This window comes from Parasteatoda tepidariorum, chromosome 4 (assembly GCF_982258835.1).
Source record: "Parasteatoda tepidariorum strain Cologne lab strain chromosome 4, Ptep-v5.0, whole genome shotgun sequence".
Classification (NCBI taxonomy): domain Eukaryota; kingdom Metazoa; phylum Arthropoda; class Arachnida; order Araneae; family Theridiidae; genus Parasteatoda; species Parasteatoda tepidariorum.
The window spans coordinates 93,377,255-93,402,364 of NC_141758.1; the positions used below are offsets into that span (position 1 = coordinate 93,377,255).

Sequence of the window (25,110 nt, forward strand, 5' to 3'; positions counted from 1 at the left end):
TTATTGCTTATATAAAAATATGTGTTTGTAATATCGCAACATTGTGCACAGTAGATTTGTCGAACTAAAGAGTGATTGTATATGATGATGTAGAAATACATCACTATATTTTTTGAAAACTGCCGACCGGACTGTGTCGTGGTCAGGAAGCTGACCTCACATCTGAAAGTTTTGGGTTCGAATCCCAGACAAGGCATGGATGTTCTTTCATTCTAAGTACTATCCGTCCTTACTGTGGGGGCAACATTGGCCCACCTAATATAGTGTCCCTGAAAAATTGGCCAGCAAATCTGCCCTACTGATACTGAATCACGATTGTCAATCTGGTGATCTTTGAAAAAAAGAATTATTTTTTCAAAACTAAAAAACAAATTTGCCAACCTTTGCCAAATTTGTTGAACAGCCAACCCAGTTTTTTGGGTTTACGACTACTAATGTTCAACTCCGCAGCCTTGTAATTTTAAACCAATCCAGAAGACAAGAAAACTCCCAGATCAGTACCCCCAGGGATTTAATTTGTTATGGGAACAAGGAGGACTTTGTGATTCGACAGATTTAACTTGGGCATGGACCCAGTGCCCTACCAACCAGACTACCAAAATTATGTTTAACACTATTTTCTGCATTATAGTTGAATTTTTAAAAAAATATTGCCTAATGCAAAAATAGTGTAAATTAATATAATTGAAAAATATCGCCATATATCATTAAATATTTGTATTTTATGTTGATATATCGCCATATTAATTGTCTGATATCACCTAGAATTAGCAATCGTTAATTAATGATACTTCAGTAACATTTGCTGCTTTATCGGGGGAAATAAAAGTTATCATTCCGACGAATTAAAGCATACTTTTATGACACTTTCCCATCTGCAAAAAACGAAAGAGTAGTAAAATATGAAAAAGAATTAACAACACCTAGTAATATATATTTCTCCTCCTCATTCGCGATCCCGCAACTCTTATAAGCAACCCATCAAATCATAAAGTAGTTTCACCTTGTTTCCAGTGACAAATGACTAAGAAATAGGTCTCATTAAAATTTATATTAAGCATTTTTGGCGAGAGTTCTGGCGATAGTTACTCCTTTTCGGAAGCAACCATAATCCCCCTTCCAGCTAAATTCGGGCTTTATATAATGCCGGCTACCAGGGACGTGTGCGGTCCCAGAATTCGCGGTTCACTACCGAAAGTGGTTCGATGTTAAAAGATGAAGTGACGGACTACTATTATCAACAAGTTGGGGGTGAGGAAATACAGAAGGAGAACAAAAATGTTCTTTTGGAGTGGAATTTGTCTTGCGACAATTTTATCCGTGGTGGAAAATGCTGTTCCACCTCGGCAGCAAAAGGAGTCTTTTAAGTTTAAAGGAAATCAGCAAGAGAAAGTTAAGGATTTATATATTGGAGCAATATTTCCGATTAATGGAACAGGTGGTTGGTTAGGGGGTCAGGGGTGTCTGCCCGCGGCTTTGATGGCTTTAGACGATGTTAATGATGACCCAAATTTGTTGAAAGGTTACAGAATGCAAATGCCACATAACGACAGTCAGGTAAGGCCCACCTTTAACCATCATTTACAGCTATGTGCAAAAACATGTTAATTAAGATTTTTGTTAATTTTGGCATCAGGTTCAGAATCTACGGAGTCAAGAAGCTATAAACATTTTTTTTTCTCTAATAATATCTAAAATCCTGAAACTAATAAATTAGTGTTATATTTCAAAGCTGACTATAACGTGTATTAAGATCCAAAAATGTGTTTTTAAAATAATCATGCAAATTTTTTTTCAATTATTGTTTAGATTCATGCTGATCCAGGTAGGTCCTTTTATTTTCTTTAAGAGGTAGTCCATTTTTAAAATGTAATTTAAAAATATTACTGGATTAATTAAGACTTACTTGTTTGCGCATGTTGCATTTATGTGTAATTATATTAAGAAAATTAATTTCTTCTTAAAAAATTTTTTAAATCAAAGCTCTCACAGTTATGTTGAATAACTAATTCAAAATATGACTAATTTCATAGTGCAATGTAAAATTATAATAAAACTACTATCGATTGCAATAGCAAGAAAGCAAGCGATATTTTTATTACTTAATCAATTAATTCGACTGTTGACAATAAATGTTTAACTATCGGTGAGGTGCACTTTTGCAAGAATATAATCAAAGTAGTCGAATTCTTCACAACTTGTAAAGTTTTGTTACAGAATAATTTGAATAGAATTTTTTTTCCTCATACTTTATTATTATCATTTCAAAAATAAAAGTAAATACGAAAAGGATCTCTATTTTTAGAGCAAACTATTTTAAATATAACGGATTTATGAGAAAAGTATTAATTTTAAACTTTTGTTCTAAGTAAATATCTTTTGTGTACTATAGAAATTGAATAATCCGTATGGACACATCTTTTTGTCATAAATAATTCCACAACAAGCTATGTGGGTTATACAGAATTTAAAAGTTTAGTTGAGAATATTTTTGTAATAAATATACCTATATACATTAAAGGAAACAATCGTAATCGTTTGAAGTAATTAAAGAAGCAAATAATATATCACTTGCTATTGCAAACGATAGTAACTTCACTGGAATTGTGCATTGCACAATAAAATTAATTATGGTGTTGTCATGAGAAATGGCAATCCAGAAGTTCGGCAAAAGATCAATAAATCGGGCGCTAGACTGATTTATTGCACACAATCTTCCACAGTGATGTGAAGATATGATGATAGGTGAGTTACGTAAAATTTGAAAGTGTGTTTGAACATTCTTTTTTAGAAAGTATGAATGCTGTTTTGAAATTTTTAATTTAAAAGATAACTGAAGTAATTAATAAAGCAAGTAATATCGCTTGCTTTCTTGCGATGTGAAATTAATTATATTTCTATTATATTGCCGCGAAAGCTAAGATAACTGAAATAGTGCTGCAAAAAAATTAAAAAACTGGTCCTTAGGTTGATTACCTAACCTTTTTATAGAACTACTAACGTATGCTAATGTAATTGATCAAGAAACGTAAAATCATTGTATACGTAAAAAAAGGAAAGTTCTTTGTTTATTAAAAATGTATATTTTTGAAATAAAAAACATATAATTATTTTGTTTTCTAAAGCTCATTAAAATGAACATGGCTTCTTGATAATATCATCGTTTTTTGTTCAATTAGCAACTGAGTTATTCAGCTTTTAAGAAATTAATTTTTCTAGATAACTTCTTAAAACTGAATTTTTTTTTCGAAATAGTGTAGATGTTTCTATAATTTAATTTAAGATAAAATGAACTTCATGTGCACAAATCCATAACGAAATTTGAAAAAGGCAGTTTCAGTAGATTTCATTCATTTCATGTTTTCCCCTGTAAATGTAGCTCTGCCTTGCTTGAAGTATACTTGCGGAGAAAAAAATATTCCCGTAAAGTTAAATTTAAGGAAAAAGGTTGAAGAACTTTATTTTATCCAGGTAAACATGATTTTCTATTACTGTTTAGCAAATTAATTTCAAAATTATAATTAAACTTCTAACTAAAGTTTAATTTTTTTCTTCTTTTTTTTTTTTTTTTTTACTTTATAAATTTAGTTTTAAGTTACTTGTAAAATACACACGGAGATAAAATCTATTTCCATATTGTAATATTTGAAGAAAAAATAAAAAGATTTTTTTTTTAATTTTAAGTAGTTAACTGTAATTTTGCATTGCTTGTTCTGCATCATAGATTATTTTTAATACAATAATCAAAAATTTAATTAAATAGTTAAAGATAGAAATGCTATTGCAAATAAAACTGCCCGTGCTGTAAAGTTTGATGAAAATAGCAGCAATTATTTATTTCATAGAGCTAAACGTTACTTCACATTGATTGATCTTTAAAACTGATTAATTTTAATACAATGATTAAACATTTTATTAATTTCATTTAAATATAAAAATTAATAAAAAATTTTATAAATAGAAATTTAAAAAATAGAAATGTTAAAAAATAGAAGTGTTAAAAATAAGAAACACTTTCCGAGCTGTAAAGTTTTGCGACAATAATAGCAGTTATTTATTTTATGGAGATGTGCGTTATTTCTCCTTGATTATAGACTCATTATAGATTACATTCAATATATTTAAAAATTAAAGTAATTAATTAAAAATTTAAAATGTTATAAAAAAACTGCCCTCAGTGTAAAATTTGACGAAACTTCGTAGTAGCAGTCATTTATTTCAGGATAATTTTATATTGCTTAATGTTTGTTACAGATTACTTTTAATAAAATTATTAAAAAAATTCTGATTGATTAAAAAATAGAATATACACATTTTTTGTTTAAAGAATTTGTGCAAAAAGTCGGAGGTCGTTATGGAGAAATCAGAGGAAGGCATTGGCCTACATGGGAATGTCTGCCCAACTATGATGATGAATTCAAAAATCTCTTACTTTATAGAATTATCACTTAATTATCCGGAGTCGTATAAATTTTATTAATTTCGATTCATGAACCGTTAAAACTATTCCATAACCGTGATAGAAAATATCAAAAAATTACGAGCTGCAGTTGTATGGATTTAAGCTTGATTCTTAACTTTGTAATAAGTGTAATATAAAATTACGTTTTCTTTTATTGTTATGTTTTTGTTGTTTTTATGATGTCTTCAAACTAAAAGCACATTTATTACTTTTTGTTTTGATACAAATTAATGCCCGGAGTCATGGTAGGAGTCGGAATTGATACTATAAAAGAAAAAAAAAGCTGGAGCCGCATATTTTAGAAGATAATTTCTTTGTTTTGTAATATGAGCAGTCAAAACTTTAATTATAAAGTTTGCTTCCTTTTTTTTTTTTCTTTTTTTTTTTTAAATATTATATTTTGGCAGTTTTAACATAAAATCTTTATACATCTACTACTTCTCAATGCGACAAGAATTAATTTATCGTAGTTGTGTTAAAAATCGGAGTTGAAGTTATCGAATTTAAAAATAATTTTAATTAAAAATAACTTTCATACAGTTTTTCAGATGGAAACATTTTTGAAAGTCCTCTTATTTTTCATAGTTTTTATTAATTTTATATTTCACATTCATTGCATACACCTTTCCGCATTACAATATATAAAAAACTCATACTCCATAATGCATTGCGAGTCGGAGTTGAAGGTATCTAAAAGTGCGATGCGTGGAATATTCTTTTTGGATCAATTCTTAGTTTTAAATAAAATAAGGAATGTAAACTTTGATTCCTTTCTTTAACATTATTCTGTCTTTCTTATGTTTACTGTTTCACATTAATTGTACACATATTTTCGACATTACAATGCTCCAAGAATTTATAATCCAAAATCCAATCAGGAGTCGGAGTTGAATGTTAATAAAAGTAACAACCTAGAATCGTTGACTTTTGGATCGATTCTTAGTTTTAAGATAAGGAATATAAACTTTGCTTCCTTTCTTTGATATTATTATATCTTTGTTATGTTTAAAGTTCCACATTATTGTAAACATATTTTCCGCATTATATTCTGCCAACAAAGTATAGTTCAAAATCTAATCAGGAGTCTGAGTCGAATGTTAATAAAGGTGACGAAGGATTATAAACATTGCTTCCTTTCTGTGACCAACATCTTTGTTGTTTTTACAGTTTTACATTATCGTGTACAATATGTTTTCAGCATTACAATTTATAATCATGAAATCTTATCAGGAGTCGGAGTTGATTGTATCTAAAAGTGCGCAGCTTAAAACACGTGCTTAGGATCGATTTTTAGTTTTGTAATAAAATAAAAAACATAAACATTGCGTCCACCCTTCAACATTTCAATTTTGTAGTTTTACTTACGCCATACTTAAATTTTCCAAAAAACAAAATGTAGCAAGAATTCATATTCCGGAGTCGTTTCAGGAGTCGGAGTTGGTGTTAGGAAAAGGGAAGGAGCTGAAGTCGTTTGCCTTAAGAATCGATTCACGCCCTTATAGACATTGCGATATAAAACTTGCTTCCCTTCTTCAATATTATTATAATTTTATTCTTTTTTAAAATAATATTTACGTAAAATGTTCTCTCGTCCACTCTTAACGTGTTTTGGCGGAATATTTGGCGATGGTCCCAAATTTTCCAGGCAACCCCTACTCTTTTATTGGAATGATAAATAACGTCTAATTTGATGCCGGCATCTCTCCGTGAATGTTTGCTGGTTTTGTAGATATGATGAGAGGAATTTAATCATTTTAATAAGTTATGGGAGAATATATATAAAAGGAAATATGATATTTATCAGTGGAATATATTTCGCTTTAGTTTTAACTGCAGTGGAAAACGCTATACCTGTACTTCCTCGACTGCATTACGCTCATTCCACATTAACCAGAAAACCCAAAGAAACAGATTTATATATTGGTGCTATATTTCCAATTAATGGCACGGGCGGTTGGCAAGGGGGAAGGGGTTGTATGCCTGCCGCCTTGATGGCTTTAGAAGATGTGAATGCTGATCCGAATTTATTGATTGGTTATAGGATGAAAATGCCTTTTAATGACAGCCAGGTATTGAAAAAGCACTTTGCATGTAATAGGCACATCACATGAAAATGCACGCTTATTAAAAATTGTGATTTTAAATATTTATTTATTTCAATATTGAGTAAATACACTTTTTTTTAAAAAAAAAATCTGTATTTTTGATATTTTAAAGCAGACGATATTTTATGAATTATCGTTTGTTTTAAAAGCAGACGATAGATATAAAAATCATTATGAATGTAATAGACACATTGCATGGAAATGCACGTATATTAAAAATTACCATTTTAATTATTTATATTAAACGTTTAATTTAAAATATTTATATTACAATTTTAAAAATTGAGTAAATAAACTTTTTTTAAAAATCAGTATCATTAATATTTTAAAGAAAACGATATTTTATGAATTATCTCTTGCTTTAAAAGCAAACGATAGTTTTTATATTTAATGGATAATAAAAAAATATTTTATTTCATTCAGCTATTATTTACTTTATTTGAAATTATTTTTAATAAAATCTTTCTTCAGTTGTTTTTGAATTTAATCTATATTTAAAAAAAGAGAGTTTGAATTTTCATCTCAATTAGACAAAAATCTCTTTTAAGTTTAAAAATTTTTATTTTTCTCAAATAATTTTTTTCTTTAATTTCGAAAAGTAAAAATAAAAGCTCGTATTTTTTTAAAAAAAATTAGTCCATTATTGCTTATCCTAATAATATTTTGTGAATTAATTTTGAGTAGTATAAAATTAACAGAAAAATCTCTACAAATAGATTGTACTTGAAAGAAAAAAAAAATCACTATAAAAGGAAACTTTTAAAGTAAATTCAAATAAAAGTAAAAAGGAAAATTATTGATAAATGATTACTAAAAATATAATTGTTGTATTGTCTGATAAAATGTTATTCTTGGTTATCAATTTTTTTAAAATCAAAAATCATAATAAATAAAAAAATAATTAATAAATAAAACCATGAAGATCTACAATTATGTGATTTTCTTTTAAATAAGTCTTTTAAATAAATAAATCATTACATTTTTTATAGAATATTTATTAAATGCAGAATTATTTGGCAAATTATTGCTTAAATTATCTATAAACGAAATATACTTAGGGACGTTTCAATATGGGACGTTTCAATATGATGTCATAAAAACGCAATTTTTTAGTTTTTTTTTTCACACAGTGGAGTCCTCTATTACCCAAATAAGGAATATTTAGTTTATGCCGTGATTTCAAAAAATAAACAGATATATGTTTAAATTTTTTTTTTTTTTTTTTTTGCAAATTATTCCAATTGTAAGTTGTGCAAAGTTAGAAAGCTCTTGAGTCTCTAGTATAGTAAGCGGATCATGGGTTAAAGTCCAATTTACTTCCAGCCATCAAATCACCGCTAGGTTTCTGTGATTCTTTAAACACAAATGTTAATACCACGAGCTTCCTTTCCCGTAGAAATTATTCATTAACAGTTAAAAAATAAATATATAGTATAGATGATATCCTGCTTTTTTGACGAGAGTTTTTCGGATGCTCTCTGTATTATTATTATTTTTAATTTTACATAATTTTCTTCCCGCAGTGGAATGATCGTTAAGAGACGGTTCCCAGCAGATCACCGAAGTCAAGCATCACTGGCTGCGGTCAGTGTGCGGGTGGGTGACCACTTGGATCAGTCTGTGTGGGGACCGAGGGTGTGCGGTATCGGTCCTTGTTAAACTGTCCTACCGTAAAGTGCTCGACTTCGTGCGCGGGTCGTCGGGCTACCAAGGAAGGGTAGCCATTCCCTCTGCAGAGGATCAAAATTGCGATGGCATGTCTTCGGATTATCCTCAGGGATGTTTCCCAGACCGTCGTCAATAGCCCATTGTGCTGCTTTGGTACGAAGCAAACAAAATACCTGCCTATCGAGTTAAGATTTTAAAAAATTTCTCGTGCACGCAAATAGCTTCAGAAGTAGTAATTTGTTTGATTTATCAATTTTTAGGAGAAAAAAAAAGAATTTAAAAAATTAAAATTCGACAGCTTAAATATTTTTATGACTCGCAAAACTTTGAGTAAATGAGACAAAAACATTGATGCACTTTTTAAACTAAAAGAAAAAAATCATTGAATAGTCCTAGAGTTGACTAACCTTTTGATGCAACAGATTTCTTCCTGCTTACTAAGCTTGTTGTTGGGTAAACTAACCAGTGAAGGAACACTACCCAGTGAAGGAACATTTCACATATATTGATTAAAAATGAGAATTTGAAAGTTTTTCTTTAGATTGATTGGTAACAATAGCTTACTGCCAAACAATAGGAAGTCATCTAACAATATTTTGGATCACCTGGTCAAATAGACTTCGCTGGAAAAAATTTTGAATTTGTTATTATCTCTGCAACACCTTGTTTTTTTGAAAAAATTATAAGGGGAGTGTTTGTATTTATATGTTTGAAGTGAAATTAATTGCATGTAATAGTTTTATTTTTTTCACTGTGAAAAAGAGAATTCAAAATATAGTTATTGAAGTTACGTTTTATTTTTTTTAAGTATCATAGCATAATAAAGTACTGACATGAGGGGGTGTTTATTCACTGGATCACCAAACGATGAAAAACCAGTGAAAGAACAAATGTTCCTTAACAGGTTCTTTTTCTAAATTAATGAAAATAAAGGATAGACTTTAATTTTCTTGTACCTTTAGTGATGTTCCGCATCAAAAGTATGTTAAAAATACGAAAAACAACTTCTATCCAGTGAGGGAACAGGCATGTTCCTTTACTGGGCAAAGATTTCCCAGTGAATGAACAGTATGTGCTAATATGTTGACACTTTAATTTTCAATTCATAATTACAAAAAAAAGTTAACATTTTCCAAGTATTTATATGTTATAATTTCAAGAATAGGCTTGTTTTTAAATATTTATATGGCTTATAAATTCATAAAGAGCATTAAAAGATAACCAAAATTAAGCGGTCCTTTACTGGATGTTCATTCACTGGTAAGAGCTGTTCCTTCACTTGGTCTTCTTACTACTTGTTATTTGAACCTCCAAAACTTTAAAACAATATTATGTAAGCTCTCTACAATTTTTTTTACATAATTTGCAATTAGTAACAAATATGTTGACACTGTCATTGAACTAAAATTACGAATTTTGAAATTAATATGATTTTTTAAAAGGCAAGCGAAGCTCAAGTGTTCCTTCACTGGTTAGTTTACCCTAGATACCTTTCTGTTAATCGCAAGTGTTATATCAGTTTTAGACTAATTGAAGTGTCAGACTTTTTACTAACCTTTACTAATCTTTCAATGAGCCCGGCTAATTATAAAAGTCTCTAATTTTTTTCCAATCAGCTTGACACTTTTTGGGCTTATTTCAAGGAGCCCACATATTTTAAAGCTAATTATAAAATATATCATTCATTGTTCAGAAGCCTAGTTTATTTCAAGCAGTTTGAAATTAGCCGAGATAAATGAAGTTTTATTCTAAATAGCCTCGTTATATAGCATTAAGCTTCAAATTTAATTTAATTGAATATAACACATTTCCTACTTAGCCTAAATGCATATACAGGGTGCGTAACGTTTTTAAAAAGTGCTTAAAGGTGCTTATTTTCGATTTTCGTTTTTTAAAAGCCCTTGAAGGTGCTTTTTTCATTGGGTGTTTTCAAAAAGTGCTTAATTTTTGCTTTTCCAATTGGGGATTTTTCCTTTGCCATGGTGATTTTCGCCATGAATTATGCAAAAAGACACTTTTCACATTGTTCTATTCAACGTTTTCACAATTAATTCAACTCCAATCTATTTCGGCGTACCGTCTGTCCGTAGCATATGAAAACTCCATTCGTTTTACATGATTCAAAAATTCATGATTTTTGACAATTGCCAAAAAACTATGACAAAAGTTTTCTTTTAGATATGACGGGTAAAACCGTTAATTGTAGGAAACTTGCCAACCCTGTCTAATTGTGATTTTTTTAAAGGGCTTAAAAATATTTTTGCCTGCTTAAAGGGTGCTTATTTCTTGTTGAAAAATTTGGCTACGCACTCTGATATAGGCTAATTTTAATACGCCTAACATGCATATGACAAGTTAGAAAATAAAGACTTCTTTTTTCTGTATTCCAAAGAGAAGGGTTTTCCAATCAGTTTAAGACACTTTCATGGATTTTCCTTGAAACTGACAATTTTATACTTACAGTATTTTCAATTCCCAGTCTTCAAGTGAACTTTTGGCATTTTTTCTAATTCATTTTAAAATGGTTTGGCGAGCATTTTAGTGATATTCAGAAACGTCGGCTGCAACCCCAGCCCTTCCATCCGGATAAATCAAGTGTAATTGAATGCTGGCTTCCTCAGACGGATGCTCATCAAAACTCGCCAATCGTGTGTCGCAAATGATGGATGAAACAGACATGAAACGAATAATGCCGTGAATCAAAAGAAAACATGATAGTTTTTACTGGATTGCTGTATTTCGCCTTCATTCGAATCTCCGTGGCAAGACTCGTGCCTCCCCAGTTATATTTCGAGCATTCCAAATCGAATAACGAACCAAAAGGTAAAGAAAAAGATTTGTATATAGGTGGTCTGTTCCCAATCAATGGCACAGGCGGCTGGCAAGGTGGAAGGGGCTGCCTTCCGTCGGCCCTCATGGCTTTGGGAGATGTGAATGCTGATCCGAATTTATTGGAAGGTTTCAGGCTGAAAATGCTTTCGAATGATACTCAGGTAACGATATGAATTAGAATAAAAAGTGATTAGAATATTGTAGTAAGCATTAATAATTCATATTAATATGGCTATATATTACTCATTGGAATAAGTTATGTTGTCATATTAAGAAATGCTGATCCGTATTTATTGGAAGGTTTCAGGCTGAAAATGCTTTCGAATGATACTCAGGTAACGATATCAGTTAGAATAAAACATGATTAAAATATTGTACTAAGTATTAATAATTCATATTAGTATGGCTATATATTACTCATTGGTTATGTATTTGTTGATATTAAGAAATGCTGATCCGAATTTATTGGAAGGTTTCAGACTGAAAATGCTTTCAAATGATACTCAGGTAACGATATAAATTGGAATAAAAAGTCATATTAATATGGCTATATATAACTCATTGGTTATGTATTTGTTGATATTAAGAAAAATGTGGTTTCCAGACAGTGGTTTCCAAATGGTTTTCCGCGGAACACTAGGGTTCCCTAAAAGGGCCACAGAGCCCCGACTGTTAGGAATTTTTTTTAACCTTGTATGGTTTTCGAAACCTGTAATCTAAGTATTAATCCATTATTTATTTAATATTTCTGATTTTTATGAAATTATTTAATAGAAAGGCTTGAGAAGAAAGAAATTTCAAAATAATTTTTTTTAATAACGATATAATGAATGTATATAATTATGAAAAGACTACGAGCATTTGCGAAAAAATTCCGTTATTATTTCGCATCGAATAAAAGCAGCCAAATTCAACAATATAGAAGTATGTTTCATTGATAATCATTCTTAACGTTTATTTTCCTCCGTTTTCGTTTTTATTTCAATGGAAAACATATCATCCATCCTTTTTTTTATTTATGCATGCAATAAAATAAAATAATTGCTAGATTACGGATGCAGCTCCAAATCTGCGAATTCAACTGTCTGACATGAAACCCAATTTTAAGACTAATATTGATAAAAAAGATAGGATGAAAAATTTCATTTTTTAACTAAATATTTTCAAAATTACTTATAAAATTACAACCATTAAATATTTTTAAAATAATTAATAGTCTTTTGTTAATTAATTTGTTTGTTTTGTTTATTAATTTGCTTGTAAAATAATATGATGATATGAGATTATTTTATTATTGTGCAAGCAAATCCACTGCTCACTGCCAGTAATAATTTAATTACATAAAATAACAAAATCTTTTACATTTAGTAAAGTAGGAAAGTAAAGAGAAAAAGTGAATACATATAGTAGCTTGAACCGCAATGGCTCAGGGGATAGAGCTTTCGCCTTCCAATGAGGCGAACCGGGTTCGAATCCCAGTCGATACGAATTCCTCATCCGGCTTGCACCGACCTCACACCTTGCAGTCAGGCTAACCGTGGGAGGTTCTCGTGGTCTTCCTCTTCATGTAACGAAAATACGGGTTAACTCCATCAAAAAGTTCTCCATGAAGGCACATTTCTCCCAGTATTTGACCCAGAAGTTCCTTTGTCTTCTGGATTGGGTTCAAAATTACAAGGCTACGGAGTTGAAAATTAGTAGTCGTAAACCCATAGAAATGGGACGGCTGTTCAACGACGATTATTAAATACAAAATAAAATACAGTAGCTTTATTTCTAGTTATATTGGTCCTTATAAATAAAATGATACGAACTTCAATTCTTGCTCTTTGTTATAAAAATTATTTCGTAATGTTTTTGTCAAAAATTCTGTATGTTACTTAGTTGTAATTTCGGAAATGAAATCTTTATTATAACTAGAACTTGTACACAAAATACGTAATAAAGTGCATTCTTACAAGTTTTCTCTGGGTACACCAACACTATTTTTAACTATAAATTTAAATAAAAATAATAATGGACCCCATACAAGTCTTATGGAAATTAATTCTATGTCAAATGACATGTAGAACAAACTATGTCATGTAGTGCAGAACATTTTAATCAAAAATTCTCATTGAAAAGATCGAAAGTTCTCAGTTCAAAAATTGATAATTTCCGAGATACGAAGCCTCAAACCATAAATAATAATTCTCAATTCTCTAATAACAAAGGAAATTGAAGGGGAAAAATGTTGATTATGAATTTTAAAATAATGCCATTCAGCATACCTTCAAACTTTCATATTCTCGCTTTTATTTATTTAGAAACACAAATGAAATTATTACACGTTTATTCGACTTTCTTAAATAGCTGTGGGGAAAAAATGCATAGCAAGGAAGCCATTTCACAATTTGCCTGAAAGAAATCTAATCCCATTCTTTGCATTTGTCAATCACTCGTCTTGGTGCTCTTATTTCCGAATACATTCAAGCCAGTTTCGTCAGAAATAGCGAGATACAATTAGCTTACAATAATAGGTTTTTGTATAATCCATTAAGGAAATTTGCGAACACAGAATTGTTCAAACTGTGAACAAGTTGAAACAGTTTTTAGTTTAAATCGTGCCGAGAGCAAAATTCCAGCACAGAAAATATTCAGCACCTGTTTATCTAACACATACGCTTATATAATATATAATACACATATGTTTATATAACACACAATTTCTTTACGTTTCTCTGACACATACGTGGCCGCCCTAAATTATTGTTGCGGCACACTGTGGGCCAGAAGACCATGATCTTTGGCCAAAAGTCAGAAATTACATTTTCAACTAAAATTTGTGTAGGCAGTTTTAATATAGCCCAAATTAAGTATTCATAATCATTCCAAACATTATAATTAAATTTTTGAGCCGACGAGAGTACAATGTAATGAAAAATATGTTAAGAAAATGTTTTTTGAATGTAACTTTTAAATTTTTATTTCAGAAATATATATGGGAATTTCACCTTACTGTTACATTTTCATCAGAGTAATTAGTCTAAAATTATAGTACAATTTTTCAATTTGTTGAATTAGTTAATACTCTTGACAAACTTATAGTTTATATCTTATCATTTTACGTTTTACAATGTTTGAATGACTTTCGAAACTTAGTTCCAAAAAGTTCCACGAAGTAATTAGCTAAACTTTTTTTTGTTGTCTTCTTCGATGTTTCTTCGTTCGAAAAAACCTGCCCCATTTTGCCCGTATTGCAAAGGTGGACTAAATATACCGGAAAACAAAAATTATGTTGTTGTTTTTTTTCATGTTTTCGCGTTATTTTGTAATATTACTTCGGAAATATAATTTGCTTTTCATTTTTAATGTAAAATTACGAAAATTATTATATTTCCATTGCTATATTTAATTATTTAAACGCACTATATTATTTTATTTATTTATTTAATTTTTTTTCTTCTTTGCTCGCCATATTTCAGCCGCCATTTTGCTTTTTGGGGTATTTTTAGTGTATTTCGAAATTTTAAATATTAATTCAATTTACCAGCACATAAAAACACCCCAAATTTTGAAACAAATTTTTATCGAAATACTAATTTTGGCCACGAAACCTTGGATGCTGGCCCACTGTGCGGCCCTCGGCTTGCAAAAGGTTGAGGACCTCTTGATCAATATGCTTATTTGTGAATTTTAAATTACACCAATTATACTTAATTTCTAAACTATCACCATAAATTTTTTTAGCACCACTTTATGGATTGCCAGATAGTTTATATATATGGTTAAATTGATTAGGTATAATAGTGAGCAAGGGCATTTTAAATCAAATTTATTAAACATTGAATAAAATATCAAAGCATAAAATTTTGCTAATACTTAAAATATAGTAAAATAAAATCTTCCTTGAGGGAATAGGAAAATTTGACAACTATGTTATTTATAACTTATAGTTTTATCATTAGGAAATTTTTTTAGAGTCTCTTTATGTCCCTTTAATATGTAAGAATAATTGTAGGAGCTAATTTATAATTTGGTCAAAATAGGAATTTCATTCGTTAATTATTTTAATAATTTTTGAACTAACTAGAATTTTTAAAAAACAGTTCATAAACGAAAAAGGCCCTTTCGGCTTGTTAATTTTTAACTTTTTTGTTTTGTTTTAACTATTTTATTTATTGTTGTATAATATTTTTACTACAAAATTAATCAGTTAATAATTACTGAAATAATCGAATCGAATTATCGAATGTTAATTTTTTTTATATCGTATTCCCCGTACATTTTTCTACACACTATCATAATTTTATATTTTCAATTTAAGTTTCACAGTTTTTGCAAATCAAAACAAAATTTAACATTTTTCTACTCACTATCATAATTTTAAGTTTCATAGTTTTTGCAAATCGATACAAAATTTAACATCAAACATTTAATGAAACTCCAACGATTTTTCATTAAAAAGAGATTATAGTTTAAATTTTATTTCCATGTACATTATTACATTGTTCCTTATAAATGAAATAATAAGGACTTCAGCTACAAATGTTTTTTTGTACTTCAGAACTAAAGGATGTCGAATAAACGAGAGCTTCAATAAACTGAACAAAAGAAAAAGAAATTACAGTCATGTTTCAGAGCATTTAATAAGCGCTTAATTAGCCATCTTCTCGACTGGGTTCGACAATTGTTATTTCTTTTGTTCATCAAATGAGAGGTTCATTTTTCAATGAATCATTTACCAGACTTTTCAGAAAAAAGCCCAATTATTTAGAGAAAAGATTGAAACTATTTTTATGATCTGAAACTATGCTGTTTTTGTTAAGGAAAGAGACGATCATAAATTGTAAATTTACGCAGAGAAATAAATTAACAAAATAAGATTGCAAGGTTCATACTTTTGTTTCAAATTTATTCTACTATGTATAAACACGTTTAACTTTATTCTATTACATATGTTACAGCTAAAGCTCGAAAGTTGTTAATATGCATAGAACCTAGCTAAATAGTAAATTAACTACGGAAATTCATTAAAGTGCGATGTGTATAAACGCATTTAAATTTATTCTATTATATATGTTAACTCTAAAGCTCGAAAGTTGTTAATCCTCACATATCCTAGATAATCTGCAAATTAACTACTGCGATCCATTAAAGTGCGGTTTTTAAATTTATTTAATTACATATGTTACAGCTAAAGCTCTAAAGTTGTTAATATGCGCAGAACCTAACTAAATAGTAAATTTACTACAGAGATCCATTAAAGTGCGATGCGTATAAACGCATTTAAATTTATTCTATTATATATGTTAATTCTAAAGCTCGAAAGTTGTTAATCCTCACATATCCTAGATAATCTGCAAATTAGCAACTGTGATTCATTCAAGTGCAGTATGTATAAACGCATTTAAATTTATTCTATTACGTATGTTAGCGCTAAAACTCGAAAGTTGTTAATCCTCACATATCCTAGATAATCTGCAAATTAACTACTGCGATCCATTAAAGTGCGGTATTTAAATTTATTTAATTACATATGTTACAGCTAAAGCTCTAAAGTTGTTAATATGCGCAGAACCTAACTAAATAGTAAATTTACTACAGAGATCCATTAAAGTGCGATGTGTATAAACGCATTTAAATTTATTCTATTATATATGTTACTTCTAAAGCTCGAAAGTTGTTAATCCTCACATATCCTAGATAATCTGCAAATTAGCAACTGTGATTCATTCAAGTGCAGTATTTATAAACGCATTTAAATTTATTCTACTACGTATGTTAGCGCTAAAGCACGAAAGTTGTTAATCCGCATATAACCTAGATAATCTGCAAATTAACTACTGCGATCCATTAAAGTGCGATACTTAAATTTATTTAATTACATATGTTACAGCTAAAGCTCGAAAGTTGTTAATATGCGCAGAACCTAACTAAATAGTAAATTTACTACAGAGATCCATTAAAGTGCGATGTGTATAAACGCATTTAAATTTATTCTATTATATATGTTACTTCTAAAGCTCGAAAGTTGTTAATCCTCACATATCCTAGATAATCTGCAAATTAGCAACTGTGATTCATTCAAGTGCAGTATTTATAAACGCATTTAAATTTATTCTACTACGTATGTTAGCGCTAAAGCACGAAAGTTGTTAATCCGCATATAACCTAGATAATCTGCAAATTAACTACTGCGATCCATTAAAGTGCGATACTTAAATTTATTTAATTACATATGTTACAGCTAAAGCTCTAAAGTTGTTAATATGCGCAGAACCTAACTAAATAGTAAATTTACTACAGAGATCCATTAAAGTGCGATGTGTATAAACGCATTTAAATTTATTCTATTATATATGTTACTTCTAAAGCTCGAAAGTTGTTAATCCTCACATATCCTAGATAATCTGCAAATTAGCAACTGTGATTCATTCAAGTGCAGTATTTATAAACGCATTTAAATTTATTCTACTACGTATGTTAGCGCTAAAGCACGAAAGTTGTTAATCCGCATATAACCTAGATAATCTGCAAATTAACTACTGCGATCCATTAAAGTGCGATACTTAAATTTATTTAATTACATATGTTACAGCTAAAGCTCTAAAGTTGTTAATATGCGCAGAACCTAACTAAATAGTAAATTTACTACAGAGATCCATTAAAGTGCGATGTGTATAAACGCATTTAAATTTATTCTATTATATATGTTACTTCTAAAGCTCGAAAGTTGTTAATCCTCACATATCCTAGATAATCTGCAAATTAGCAACTGTGATTCATTCAAGTGCAGTATTTATAAACGCATTTAAATTTATTCTACTACGTATGTTAGCGCTAAAGCACGAAAGTTGTTAATCCGCATATAACCTAGATAATCTGCAAATTAACTACTGCGATCCATTAAAGTGCGATACTTAAATTTATTTAATTACATATGTTACAGCTAAAGCTCGAAAGTTGTTAATATGCACAGAACCTAGCTAAATAGTAAATTTACTACGGAGATCCATTAAAGTGCGATGTGTATAAACGCATTTAAATTTAATCTATTATATATGTTACCTCTAAAGCTCGAAAGTTGTTAATCTTCACATATCCTAGATAATCTGCAAATTAGCAACTGTGATTCATTCAAGTGCAGTATGTATAACGCATTTAAATTTATTCTATTACATATGTTACCGCTAAAGCTGGAAAGTTGTTAATTCACACATAACCTAGATAATCTGCAAATTAACTACCGTCATCCATTAAAGTGCGGTATGTATAAATGCATTTAAAGTTATTCTATTACATATGTTACCACTAAAGCTCAAAAGTTGTTTATGTGCACATTACCTATCTAATCTTCAAATTTACTATGGTGATCCATTAAAGTATGGAATCAAGAGTTTTTCGAAATGTGCACATCAACAGTTTGTTTCTTTTATTCCATCAACTGATTTGTTGATTTTCTGACTTAAATCTTTAGATACCGAAAAATAAACCAATGACATTAGGTTAATTGTATGACATCAACTTAATTGTAATAATATTTTAAAACGTTTGATTCTTTGTTTTTATTTTTTGAAGTGATTGATGATTGATTCTATCAACTAACTTGTTGATTGTCTGATTATAGTAACTTGATTTTTTTTAAATGGTAAAAAATTAATAACCCTTCATCCCTAATATAAATATTTATTGATATTATATGTATAAACAGTTTTCAAATATGAAGTCCTCCCTTTAAGAGGGCAACACGGTCAAGTTTTCGAAATTGCTTTATATGAAAGATATTTTCATTCAATAAATTATCGACACACTAAAGAGCTATATCGAAAACAAAATGCGTGATTTACAAAAAAAAATTTCCTAATCACTTCTTTATAGAGTACCATATCAATTAACACTCTAAATTTGTATGTTGCTTTATAAAATTAGTATGTTAAAACATGTTTCCTTTTTGCTATCAATTCGATATCAAATATAAGCTATGTACCGCATATTTTAATAATCAAAATGCGTGGATAGTTCAACAGAAGCTTAAACAAACAATTTAATTTTCTCCAGAATTTCAACAAAAAAAAGGATAGGGAATACTTTGTGCTGTGCAGATTAATGCAAACAAGCAATGTGCATAAAGCACAAGGGAAAGCACAGAAAACTTACTTTCTGTCCATCAATTAGAATTGGGAATTAGTACTAATTTTTTTTTTCTCTTTGCAGTGTAATCCTGGTTTGGGTGCCACCGTTATGTATGACCTTTTGTATAATCCTCCCCAAAAACTTATTCTGCTTGGTGGATGTTCTATTGTGTCTTCGACTATTGCAGAAGCTGCAAAAATGTGGAATCTAGTTGTTGTGAGTATCTTTAGTTGTTCGCAATATGTTTACAATCGAAATGCGTTTATTTGTTCATAGAAATAATCTATAGTTTGTCTAAGCCAAGAACTCTTCCCGCCACAAATCCTAAGGTCGTCTGGTGCTATGGAACAAGAATGGCGCATTTTAGGGAGGGTAGCTTCACTCTAGGACTAACACAATAGACCGGAGAAAGATCTTCCATTTCTGTCGCCGACTCAAGCCGAAACCACTACAAAATAGTGACCCTGCACCCCCGCTTGAAATAGTCATATCTCGTTACCATAGTCACCGCCACAGGTCCAGATGAATGTCTGTAGGAGTTCTTATTTTAGGCAAACTAATATCTGCTACTCGTAAATTTAAAAAATCACGAGGATTAGACGAAATCTTAGTATACGTTACACGCTTGGTGCGATTTTGAAAAATGACGCCGACTCTGGCGTTAATGCTTGTCGCCGAACTGTTGTAAATGTCGAAATGCTTTACGATTGTTACGATTTAAAAATGACGCCGACTCTGGCGTTAATGCTTGTCGCCGAACTGTTGTAAATGTCGAAATGCTTTACGATTGTTACGATTTAAAAATGACGCCGACTCTGGCGTTAATGCTTGTCGCCGAACTGTTGTAAATGTCGAAATGCTTTACGATTGTTACGATTTAAAAATGACGCCGACTCTGGCGTTAATGCTTGTCGCCGAACTGTTGTAAATGTCGAAATGCTTTACGATTGTTACGATTTAAAAATGACGCCGACTCTGGCGTTAATGCTTGTCGCCGAACTGTTGTAAATGTCGAAATGTTTTACGATTGTCGCAAGCAAAAACATAGATAATCGTAACCTGAAGATGACAAACACACAAACATATCATGAAAAAGAATTATATTAAAAGAAGAAAGTTGTGATCGCCTTGTTACAATCACTGGTTACTCATTGGTCAAATGCTTTTTCTTTCTGGATTGACTCCGTTGAACGCCACAACATTTCAAATCATGGTTTGCAAAAACTGTCTCAACTGATGTTTGTCGTCTAATTGGCTTTCAAATGTACGCCTATGTACGTGTTTCAAGACGTCACAAAATAATTTTCCTTCTTCAGCATTCATATTTATATTGAAATCACCGTCAAGCCAGTAATTATACGTTAATAATAAAAAGAATGTAAAAATACTTTAAATTATTATTATGAAATAAAATACATTAAAAATGCCTGCTAGTGAAAATAAAGAGAAAAACAGAAGCGGTCTCCTTAGCAACGCATACAATGCCGACGCATGCGCACTGTTTACTATTACTCTTGAACACAGTTGAAAAGTGTGTGAACGCCATCAAATCCAAACCAAGACCCTTTTTGCCAATGGGTAATAAAAGAAAAGCAAGTAACCCACCGAATCTCGCCAAACCTACAAATATAGATTGCAAACTTTATCGCTCACACAATAATTTATGCTTATTAATGATTTGCATAATTTATGAAGACAGAATAAAAATTCAAACCAGAATTATATTCTTGCATTTCTATGGATTTATTCATTCATTCATTTTATTTTAACAATTTTTTCAAATAAATACATTTCGAAATATTAAAGATCTCATAAAAGAAAAAAAAACTGAATTTAATTTTATTGACTTGTGCCCTATTTGTAGTCCTATTGTCTGACTTGTGCCCTATTTGTAGTCTTATTTTCTGACTTGTGCCTTATTTGTAGTTGTAGTTCTATTGTCTGACATGTGCCCTATTTGTAGTCCTATTGTCTGACTTGTGCCCTATTTGTATTTGTAGTCCTATTGTCTGACTTGTACCTTATTCGTATTTACTGATTTGTGCCCTATTTCTAGGTATCCTATGGATCGAGTTCACCTGCATTGTCCAACAGGAAAAGGTTCCCAACATTTTTTCGAACACATCCATCGGCTACTATCCACAATCCAACGAGAATCAAACTCTTCCAGAAGTTCAAGTGGTCAAGAATCGCCATTGTCCAAGAAGCCGAAGAAGTTTTTATATCGGTAAATAATTCTAATAATTATTTTTTTTTCTTGACGAGTTTCAAAATATATTTGTGCTTGTAATTAGAGCTTCAGAAAAAAAAATATATAAAAGGGACACCGTAGTCAAAGGGTTAATTCTTAACGTAATTATAACATGAATAATAACAATGTTCTTGCAGACAGGAGAAGATTTAGAGATTCGATGTAAAGAAGCTGGAATTGAAGTAGCCACACGACAAAGTTTCATTACAGATCCTACCGATGCTGTCAGGAATTTAGTGGTAAGACAAGACAAAAATTTGTCTTCTATTTTAGTATTTGTTGCTCGTCATAACTATATGGCTTACTGTTTTAAATTGTTTATCTATGTAGAGACAAGATGCCAGAATCATAGTTGGAATGTTTTATGGAGCCGCTGCGAGAAAAGTTATATGTGAGGTAAATATGGCTCTCGTAATATCACAGACATATTTCCCTGTTAGAGATCTAAGGAAATATTTTTAAGGGAAAAAACTGACCCCACTTAGAAATTTTTTCCCCTAAAAAAGGAAGAATAAACAGTATATAAAATTTTAGAGTGTTGTCTTTAGTTTGTTGTTTAGAGTTTATTGAAAGTGTTCGAAAAGTGTACCAAAAGTATACAACGTATATCGATATATATGTTGTAGGCTAATTCGATAATCCAGTTCTTTGCAAACAGCCGCTGTTATTTTGCGATTCACTGAGCAGATTGGAAAATTTTCCAGTATTTTCTTAGGCTCTTTAACTTTGTTTTAAGGCTCATTGGCTTTAGTGAGTCAGATCTTAAAGTGTATAACCTCAAAAGGATATTACTTTAAAAGAATAGTTTTTTAAAGGCTTATCCCACAGACCCTTTACGTTAATTAGAAGATCTATCATTTATTTTTTAATTAGCTTTATTTATTTTAGACAGTTTGTTATGAACTTAGAGTAATGAAGGCTTATTATTATAAATAACCTCATTAAAGGTATATACCGATAAGTCTGAGCAAATTCAGTCTGATTGAACGATTTTTCACATATTTCTTTAGAGTAAAGGCATATAGGCTGATTGTAAAAAGCAAACAAATTGTTAAGCTGATTATAAAATATTGCGGACTTTCCTAATTAGTTTGGGGCATAACAAAGAGCAGGATTTTTCAAATAGACCATGAAATGTACACTGAGTGATTATAAAATTACTTTGAATACCGTTTTAAAGAACAGAATAAAATTTTGCATAAAGGTATGTTTTATAATAGAGGTAAAATGCTTATCCAGCTTTCACGGTTACTGTTACAGTGACAAAATTTTGAATTTTTCAAAAAGCAACACCTACTGTGTTCTCATCGAAACGTAGATCTTCACATTAAAAAAAACCAACTTAAAAATGGCTTTGGAATGCTAGTTTTAAATTAAAAAACGACGACTCTAGGCAAAGATGACGAAAAGTGTATTTTATAAATTTTCCACTGAACACGTTCTGACCACATCGGGAATGTATCCAGCTCTCGTCATCCAAGTCTAGCGTTTAAATTGTTCTAAAGATATCGTTCCGATCTACTTTATATATATATATTTTTTTTACTGTGAGTATGACGCTTCAACGAGAAAAAGTGTTTCCATTTGAAAATTTCAAAATTCTTTCTCTGTAACCTGAACTATAAAAGCTGGATTATCTCTTTTAACACTGTTCATAAGTAGACCCTTACACTTACAGTCGGACATCTATTTAACTAACTTCCAGTTTGCGAATTTCTCTATTTTGCGATTTTTTTCGAGGAACCAAGAGCTTTTTGGAAATTTCATCGTAAAATAACTTCCAAATTTCGAAATGAATTTTCTGCTTTACGAACTTTTCTTTGAGATCCACTTTTCCTGTTCCCCAAAATAATTCAAAAAAATTTTAAGCTTGTTAACTCATTTTATGGAGGAAATGTTTTTTTCATGGCCACTTAACTTTTAGAGAAGGCAGTAAAATCCCTTTCCCTCTTTAATTGCATTTCAAACGATAAACTCAGACAAAATTAACAGATTTTGTCAGTGGTAATTAAACTTAAGAACGCATGTGATAATGTATGTTTAAAATTACTTTTATAATAAAAGCAGCTATAATTTTAAACATAAATTTAGCTTTTTTTAGTTGAAAATGTATATAGCATGTACTGAATAATGTTTTGCTCTATTCTTGCTTCCCATGCAGATTTTTTTTATGATTAAGATTTTTAAAATGAATAGTAGATACTAGTTTACAAGATAAAGGAGTAGCAATTGCTATTTTAATTATCTCTAGTGTTTACGAATTTTAAACCTGTTTTGTGTTGTTTAAGTATTTCGAAAGGTGATTTTCAATTTAACGAATTTTCCATATATTATTATCGGGATTTAGCGACTTCGTTAAATAGAGGTCTGACAGTAACTTATTTTCTTTATTCCGTTCTCTCGCTGAGTGAGAGGTCATATGTTAGTAAAATTATTTTATAATCAGTCTGCAAATTAAATAGTAATGTGAAAGTAAAACCGCCAAAATTGTGGTTCGCAGCTAATAACTTTGATTAAAGTTTTTTCCTTGAAATATTGTTTTTGACTTCTTCGTATCTTTACAGGCTTACAAGCAGAACGTGTACGGTAAACAATATGTATGGTTCCTCATTGGTTGGTATGAAGATGATTGGTACGCTGTCACTGATAAAGCTCACAATTGTACTGTACAACAGATGAAGGAGGCAGTTGAAGGACATCTAACAACTGAAGCACTCATGCTCAATCAGGGCTCAGAACCAACCAGATCAGGCATGGTAAACAAACATTACTTTATTGAAATATCACAACTCTTTCGTACAAAATATTATTTAAGTGCAACTCTTGTCATATATTTTTAGAACTCGTAACAGTTTAATTAAGTTTATATATGCAATAAAGCGAAAAAAGATAAAAACAAGTATATAGAACTCATAAAATAAGTTAAAAATATAGAGAAAACACGTGAAAATTTATAATAAAGATTAATGAAAAGGGGAGGAAAAAAATTATTACAAAAAAATACTTTTAAAAAAGTTTTATTTAAAAGACGGAAAACAAAATTATGAAACGATCTTGTCATCGACTCACACGATTATATCTACAAAAAGGATTGCTTTCGAAAATATAGTGAGAGGAGCACCCAAAAATTTTAAACAAAGAAAATAGAACATATTAAGTAAAAAATGTACAAAATAAAACATATTAAGCAAAAAATAGAAAATAAAATTCAAGAATTTTTTGCAACTAACTATATCTATATAAGCATTTACCTCTAGAAATGAGGCTTTGCAATTTTTGAGAACAAGCTTAAAATCTTTTAAGACCCTTATGTCTTGAAATACTAGGGATAAAATGACCGAATATATGGTTACAATACAGAAACTGCCGACAACTATTTTCAGCTGAGACTACAGGAACTAGACGGAGAGATAGACCTCGCCTTGGATAAATCGACTTCCTCGAAAAATACATGGAGATTCACATAAACAATATCATGTTTCATCGATCTAAACCCCGACATAGCAACGAGTTAACATGTCTTATATACTAGTGAGTTGAAATTGTATTTTTGTAGTGGTAGACACACTACAATATTCCCCTACCTGAATTACAACTGTGATAGAATTCGATGAATGGATACCGCTAGTTTATTCATTGCTGTCTTATGAGAAGCCGGGGGAGCTGTATTAAGATCA

The 25,110-nt window shown here is 30.2% G+C and overlaps 1 protein-coding gene across 4 annotated transcripts in view; it reads left to right on the forward strand.

Moving 5' to 3' along the window:
* The first annotated feature begins 1,103 nt into the window (after nt 1-1,103).
* Nucleotides 1,104-25,110, forward strand: part of GABA-B-R1 (gamma-aminobutyric acid type B receptor subunit 1) — a 47,607-nt gene continuing 23,600 nt past the window's right edge. The window contains exons 1-6 of one of the 4 annotated variants that reach the window (XM_043051077.3): nt 1,104-1,557; nt 19,264-19,398; nt 21,239-21,409; nt 21,571-21,672; nt 21,764-21,829; nt 23,998-24,189. In XM_043051077.3, the coding sequence (XP_042907011.2) occupies nt 1,279-1,557; nt 19,264-19,398; nt 21,239-21,409; nt 21,571-21,672; nt 21,764-21,829; nt 23,998-24,189 (945 nt within the window). In that variant the 5' untranslated portion in view covers nt 1,104-1,278. Of the gene's footprint in view, nt 1,558-6,129; nt 6,532-10,859; nt 11,229-11,361; nt 11,403-19,263; nt 19,399-21,238; nt 21,410-21,570; nt 21,673-21,763; nt 21,830-23,997; nt 24,190-25,110 lie in introns of those variants that run through there. The other 3 variants (XM_043051078.3, XM_043051076.3, XM_071182760.2) reach the window with 3 other exon arrangements.